The 8,021-nt window shown below is 39.9% G+C and overlaps 1 protein-coding gene across 1 annotated transcript in view; it reads right to left on the bottom strand.

Annotated features, from left to right (window-relative positions):
- Positions 1-2,149: 2,149 nt before the first annotated feature.
- UBL3 (ubiquitin-like 3) overlaps positions 2,150-8,021 on the bottom strand; it is an 83,242-nt gene continuing 77,370 nt past the window's right edge. Inside the window, 2 exon segments of the mRNA XM_005877255.2 lie at positions 2,150-5,056; positions 5,614-5,691. Coding sequence (XP_005877317.1) covers positions 5,004-5,056; positions 5,614-5,691 — 131 coding nt within the window. The 3' untranslated portion in view covers positions 2,150-5,003.

An 8,021-nucleotide genomic window follows, 5' to 3' on the forward strand; every position in this document is an offset into this window, starting at 1 on the left:
ATGTTTATTTAAAAGTAACTCTTACAGCCCTTCAAAGTAGGTATTATTCTTATTCTATATATGAACAAAACAGAAGTCCAAAGATTAAGTAATTTGTTCAGTCACCCAGCTTGAAACCAGGGCTGACTTCAAAGCCCAGCAATTCTCATGGGATTCTGAAATCTGAGGACCAAATGAGTGTCAGTCAAAACGGACTGTTCAAATGATCAAAAGGGCATCTGAGAAAGTGTGTGTGTGGGAGTGGGGGTGGGGGAAGCATACAAATTAGAGGAATTCAGGAAAGCAATGCCCCTAGTGAAAAACAAAACAGTGACATAAAGATGGGGAATGTGAAGGAAGCCAGGCTGCAGAATGCTGGAAAAACCATCTTAAAGGCAATCAGTCCACTGGGACCTGAATAAACACTCACATGGAATGTCTGGACAAATGCAACACCAATTGGAACCTTGAGGTTCTAGCTCTGCTGATGGTCAGTTACTACTTCTAGAGTCTGTTCCTTCAAGTTATTTAAATATGGCAAAGTTGCTCTGGCCAGTGTGGCTTTCAGTTGAGCATCATCCAATGTCCTACGCACCCAATGTTTCTCTCTCTCCTTGATGTTTCTCTTTCCCTTCCTCTCTCTCTCAAATCAATAAAAACATCTACACTAATAAAAGACAAAGATGCTAATTGACCATACCTTCGCAAGGCCCCCAAGCCACGCCCACCAGCCAATCAGAGCAACTATATGCAAATTAACCCAACCAAGATGGCGGCCAGCAGCCCCGGAGCTGGAGCAAGCAGGAGGCTTGGTTGCATGGGCGATGGAGGAAGCCAAGCTTCCCACCAGCCTTGAGCCGGCTGTAGGCTCCACTCATGGCAACAAAGTTTCAATTATAGAAGCTAAATAAATCCCAGATACCTGCTTCCAGCCAGCCTCCACTGGGAGCTTGGGTGGCTGGGGGCGGTGGCCAACCTGCAAACAGCCATCAGCCCCTCACCCAGGATGGCCACACCCTCATGGGGTAAGGGTCCTCTCTGGAGGGTTTGGCCAGCCTACAAACAGCCATCAGCCCCTCACCCAGGCTGGCCAGGCACTCCTATATAATAAAAGGGTAATATGCAAATTGACCCTAACAGAACAAGTGCGAATGACTGGTCACTATGACACACACCGACCACCAGGGGGCAGACGCTCAATGCAGGAGCTGCCCCCTGGTGGTCAGTGCGTTCCCACAGGGAGAGCTTTGCTCAGCCACAAGTCAGGCTGACGGCTGCCAGTACAGTGGTGGTGATGGGAGCCTCTCCTGCCTCCTCAGCAGCACTAAGGATGTCCAACTGCAGCTTAGGCCTGCTCCCCACTGGCAAGTGGACAACCCCCGAGGTCTCCTGGGCTGCCAGAGGGATGTCTGACTGCCAGCTTAGGCCCAACCCCTCAGGGAGCGGGCCTAAGCCAGCAGGTGGTTATCCCCCGAGGGGTCCCAGACTGCGAGAGGGCACAGGCTGGGCTGAGGACCCCCCGCCCCCCGAGTGCACAAATTTTTGTGCACCGGGCCTCTAGTATTTAAAATAAATTAAAAGGAGTGAAATTTCTCACTACATTGTAGACATTACCAAAATAAGGCACAAGAAAAGTCTGTAGAAAATAAAAATCAGATACTAAATGTTTGAATGTGGAACTCTACTCTGAAACCAATGGAAGTCTCAGTGTAAGACTTAAATCCCTTCCAGATTCATTAAGAAGTGTGTGTGTGCTTACCCAACCAACTCCTTTGTTATCACTTGAATTGTAGAGTAACTGACATCCCTTTTCCGCCTGGGCCAGGGAAAGTGTGCCTGGATAATGGGCAGCAGTCTGCACTTTGTGTCCATCATAATTCTAGATTTTATACTCTTCTCTCAAGCCCTCATCTCACCCAAATCACTGTCTGGCTAACAAGAGACTATATTACGGAAATGTTAGTGGAAAACTTGAAGACATGCCTGTGAGTTACCATTAAGGATGGCACACTAAATTTTGGTTGATCCCTTCTCAGAAGAATAAAGGCTGGCACACACAATACTGATTTTACTGAAGAAAGTAATAAAGTAAATTGAAGGGAAAAAAGAAAAACAGTAGAGAGATAAAGAACAGGAAAATACACCAAAATTATGAATAATTTAAAGGAAGTATTCTACAACAGATGAAGAAATTTTTAATTTCTTTTCACATTAAACATTGTTTACCACAATCAACTAACAGAAATTACTGTAACAAAGGTCAAGATGACATAAAACTAAGGATAAATGTTTGTTATGAGAAAACCTCATTTAATATGAATGACAATGTGAGATACTATGTTTTTCATGACAGGATAAGATACAACATATCTTGAAGAGAAAGCAAATAGTTCAGATCAAGGAGACATGCTGAGGCTTAATGGTGAAGGAAAGCTTAGCCTTGTCCAGAACACGTAAAGTCTAGGATAATTTACGTAAAAGAAGTGTGATAGATACCAAGTGCTGGGCAGAGTCACAGGCCCATGATTCAGGCTTTATTTACATTACTGGGTCTATGCAGCTTCCACCTTTTGGTAAGTGAGCTGTTGTTTTGGCAGAGGGACCTTCAGTAGTAGCCGTGGCTATGACCAATCATATTTCAGACATCAGGCAGTCCAAGAAACTATTTTAAAGAGATAACTGAGTATTTTCATGAATATACTATTAAGGCATCTATATTTTTGGTGTTTTCAGTATATAATTTTACTGTTATTTTTTATTTTTTTTCATTTGCACAACAATGATATTAAATATTAAGTGACATAATTCTTTCTCTAATAATAAACAAGTTTATCCATTTTGCAAACTTTAAATTGAGGTCTTATGAGAGGGAAATGTATAACATGGGAGCACACAGAAAAATATATTAAAAACCAGTAGAGAATATTTTTAACCGTCGTAAAAATTCAATCACAATTAGCTGATAGTTTTTAACTATGGAAAAACAGAAAAGTAAATAGAATTAAAATAGGTATTAAAAATAATTACCAGTAGTTTGTTTTACAAAAGAAGAAGAGAGCCATACATGACTAAATTGCCCAATTAAGTAATTACCAGATTCTTCTTTAGTCAACACTAATAGAACTCACATTTGAGCTAGTCAACAAAGCATATAAATATTTAACATCTCTTGAATATAACATTTTAGTGATAACAGAGACTACATAATTCTAACCATTGTTTTGACTGTGCGCAAATTAACCAGATTAAATATCAAAAATACATCGTAAATAACTCCCAAAACTAACAATAGAATAGTAATTAAACAAATTTTTAAAGATTAAGAAATAAAAGTAGAAGACAAATGTAACATGAATGACAGCACTTAAACAATTATTAACCTAATCAAGACCTTTTAGAATGACCACCGAAATGCACGATACTTTTTTATTTAGTTTACAGAAAGAATCTATAAGTACAGGTTGCGGAAAAAAATGTTTAGTGCTATTTACATTCATTTTTAAAACTCTGCTCTATACAAATTTAATTCTATCAGTATGAACAATATTTTCGTAGACCTACTGCATATAAAGCCTTTTCATCAATGCATTAACAATGAATAAAATAATCTGATTATCTTTAAACAAAGCTGACAATCTGAAACCCTTTACACTTAATGTTTGTAAGGACCGCGGACACTTATTTAAATGCAGAACATGTCAGCCTGCAACTTCATTTTATAAAGGCTAAAGTTATTAATATGGATTATTGTTCTATATACTACACGCCAATCTATATTTAAGTTCTATAGTTAGGTATTTTATAAGTTTTTTATTAAATATAATCTACACATATTTGTAATTTCATCTAGGAAGAAAATTTCTCCCCAGTGAAAAAATATAAAATCTTTTATATTTTTACAGGTTTAGATGAAACTAGCTCATGCTTTAGTGCTGTGCAAATTGTTTTTAGCATATTCATTTTTAAATTATTGATTTAAAACAAAATAATTGATTTTAATACAATTGCAAGCACTAATACCAAATGCAAACTACATAAAGAAAGAAGTCAGTTATTATGGAGAATTTTTTAATTTTAAGAATTCATCTGAACTCTCTAATGAATAAGTCTGACACTGGACACAATTATAGATGAGGAAAAATTATGAAAAAATTCCATCTACTGATATTCAAATACATAAAATTGAACAGTAAATGAGGTTTTCTAATACTTCTGCCCAATCATGAAAGTCTATGAGTGATTAGAACTTACCCCTCCACATTAAGGCTAGGAAGCACACTCATCCCTTTTGTGCTGTGTGAACTAGCATTCGGTTACTTATGACTGAAGAGTGCATGTGTTACAGGAAAACAAATTGCTCATCAGCTCTCTACTGAGTCCTTCAAACACCAGGCACATTTGTTTCTTCACTTGCTGCGGTGAAGATCGTCACACCCAGTTTAGTGTCCGTGCCAGTGCAGCCACCACAGCTGACTTAGGTAGAATTCACCCAACATTTTAGTTTCTTTTCCATTTTTTCCCCTCTCCAGTTGGCCCAGTAATTAACTACATTAACTGCTGAGTGTTTTCCAGTGTGGAATTGTATACATGAGTATTTCTAGGTACCATAAACTACACTATAAATTCTGCTGATGAAAAAAATAATGTCAAACTTTTTTTAGTGCAAACTGTATTTGGAACAGTTGATTTGTTAGTTCTGGTGATAAAATTTTTGTGGCAGCAGAAAGGCTTCTGCTATGAAAAGTAACTTGGTTAACTTTTCCGTTGGAGATTGACTGCATTCAAAAACCAGTATTTTAAAACTGCTCAACATAAACAAAAATACTAGGAATAGAAAATCATAGTGAAAAATGTTCTTGGTTCTTTTTACTTTCATGAGAGAAGATGACAGTGTTCATGTGATCATTCAATTCCATGGCTTTACAGGCAGACTTCCTAAGGGTTTCTGAAGCAATGTTGGGTCTCTTCTGTCCCAGCAGCATGAAAGACAAGGATGACATCACATCACACTTAACAGACAGTGTTTACAAGATTACACAACAATTACTCTCTCCAGTCTTCTCACGATTCCTCTGACCTGGAGAAAATGAAGAAAAGCCTTGTTTATAATAATGCTTCAATTGGAGGTAGGAGGAAGTGGAAAGGAAGGCACCCAACACAAGAATTATAATAGTGTTTTTTTAATGTTTGCATTTTTTGCTATTAAAAAGCTATAATAAATGCTGTTAATTTTAATCTATTTCCAGAATGTCTGGTTATTTGCTCAACACATTCTATTCATAAACTATGAAAACTTCCTTTCCCTAAGAATTCCTGTTCAAGAAAAACTGAGCCTTTAAAAAAAAATTATATATATATATTTTAATTGATTTCAGAAAGGAAGGGAGAGGGATAGAGAGATAGAAACATCAATGATGAGAGAGAACCACTAATTGGCTGCCTCCTGCATGCCCCCATTTGGGGGATTGAGTCCGCAACCCAGATATGTGCCCTTGGCTGGAATCGAACCTGGGACCCTTCAGTCTGCAGGCCAATGCTCTATCCACTGAACCAACTGGCTAGGGCAAAACTGAGCCATTTTTGAATGCTTGTCTCTGTGGCTCAAGTGAGACCCTTCTCCAACGCCTGGCTTACCTTGAGAGTTTGGCTCTGGCAATGTCTCTCTGGCCACCAAATGCATCACTGTTGTTTTGCCAAAAGGAAGTTTTAATGCTGTGTGAAAGTAGAAGACAATTTGTTACATATTCATCAACTTATCGAAATCACTAACCAGAACTGAAACCATTTAATACATTTTTTGCTTTTTGTATGACTTCCTCAACAGGTTAAACTGCATCCTGGATAGAGTATCTCTTAAAAAATGAAATTAGGTTAATATTATCAAAAATAATTTTTTACAATTCAGAAGTTCAGATATGGCCATTAGCTTGATACATAAACCACACTGTTTAAAGAAGGCGACAAAAGAAAATGTATAACTGGTTAATATTGGAAATAACCTTTAGAAAAGAGGAGAAAAGGAATAAAAAAAAAATTATTTTGGAGGGCAGTGACTTGGTGATCTGGAAACAATGCACCAGGGACAATATTATAGGGACAATGCATCAACCACAAGGAACAATCTCACGGACAAGCTAAATTGGCATTCAAGAGCAAGGCTCAGAATTCAGGTTCAAGATGGTGGAGTAGGAAGATCCAAAGCTCACCTCCTTGCCCTGATATCAAAACTACGACGACATAAAGAATAGCTATCTTTGAGAATGGCCTGAAGACTTACAACAAATTTTCTACAAAGAAAAAGCTACATTAAGATGGGTAGGAGGGGCAGAGACTCAGTCTAGTCAGGACCTACCCTACCCTCACTTGCAGTGTGGTGACCCACAAGTGGGAGGGATATCACAATTGTGATGTACCCCTCTGAAGGGGGAGGGGTCCTAGCCCCAGCCTAGAGGACCTGCACCAGGAAGAGGAGCCCCCAGAAAATATGAAAACCAGTGGAGCTTACACCTAGGAGAGTCAAAGGGCTGTAGGAAATGAGCACAAAGGTAGCAATTTGAAAAGTATCTGGGCCGTATGTGAAGGTGATAGATACACTGACTAATTTGAGGGATAGGGATCTACTGGAACTTTCTCTAGGGGCAAGAGTGCTGGTGGGCACCATTTCCCTCCTTTTAAACTCTCCTTCCACCTAGCTGGTCTGATGCTGGCAGGCATCATTTCTGACACTCTTCTTTAACCTTGCTAAGAATGTTCATTCCACTCTGGTGTTTCCCTGACGACTCATCTAGCTGCCTACCTTCCAAAGGGACTCCTGCCCTGCTACACCTGGTGAACAGCCTCAGTCAGCACCAGCACAGTGCAGTGTATCGCCAGTAGTCGAAGCTGGGCCTCGAAGCCATTCACACCAAAGAGCTGCCCTGCACACCAGCATGCTCTCAACAGTTGTGGCCAGGCCACAGCCAGAGGGCCAGGAACCAGCCTCGCCTGTCAGTGTGTCCTTAGCAGTTGGGGACCACCACAACCGAAGGCCACAATAGTCCACATCTCTGGAGCATCTGGCTCTGGTGACAAGAAAGGATTCTACTTGCCATAACCGGTTTGGCTCAATGGACAGAGCGTCGGCCTGCGGACTCAAGGGTCCCAGGTTCGATTCCGGTCAAGGGCATGTACCTTAGTTGCGGGCACATCCCCAGTAGGGGGTGTGCAGGAGGCAGCTGATCGATGTTTCTCTCTCATCGATGTTTCTAACTCTCTCTCCCTCTCCCTTCCTCTCTGTAAAAAATCAATAAAATATATTAAAAAAAAAAAAAAAGAAAGAAAGAAAGAAAGGATTCTACCACCGGGCCCCACAGTACACCTTCTCAATAAGGTCACTTTTTCAAGGCCAGGAGATGTAACTCATCTTCCTAATGCATAGAAAAAGACAAAATGAAGAGACAAAAGCATATGTTACAAACAAACAAAAAGGACATTGCCCCCCAAACAGAACTAAACTAAAAGGAAGTAAGCTGTCTACTAGATAAAGAGTTCAAAGTAACAGTCATAAAGATGCTCATCAAACTCTGCCGATAAGTACAGAACTCCAACAAAGAGATAAAAAAGATTTAAAAAAAACTATCAGAACTGAAGACTATAACAACTGAAATGAAAAATACACTAAAGGGAATCAACAGCAGATCAGATAATGCAGAAGAATGTATCAACAATCAGGATAAAGGAAATCACCCAATTGGGAGATTAAAAAAAAAAAGGAATTAAAAAGAATAAGGATGGCATAAGAGACACCTGGGACAACATCAAGCATATTAACATTCACACCAGGGGAAGAAAAAATGGCGGAGGCTTAGACGGACGTGTTGGTGCTTTGTCCCGGACCAGATAAGGGCGAGCAGCTGAAATGGGTAACATACAGCCCGAACAAGCAGAGGAGATTCAGCTGAGAGACAGTCTGCAGCCAGGAAAGACAGAGAACTCCTAGAAAATGGGGATGGTTAGAGATTGAGGCTGAAACCTCCCCCTGGGCGCCAGCTCAGCCGCGAGAC

This window comes from Myotis brandtii, unplaced genomic scaffold (genome assembly GCF_000412655.1).
Source record: "Myotis brandtii unplaced genomic scaffold, ASM41265v1 scaffold513, whole genome shotgun sequence".
In the NCBI taxonomy this organism is placed as follows: domain Eukaryota; kingdom Metazoa; phylum Chordata; class Mammalia; order Chiroptera; family Vespertilionidae; genus Myotis; species Myotis brandtii.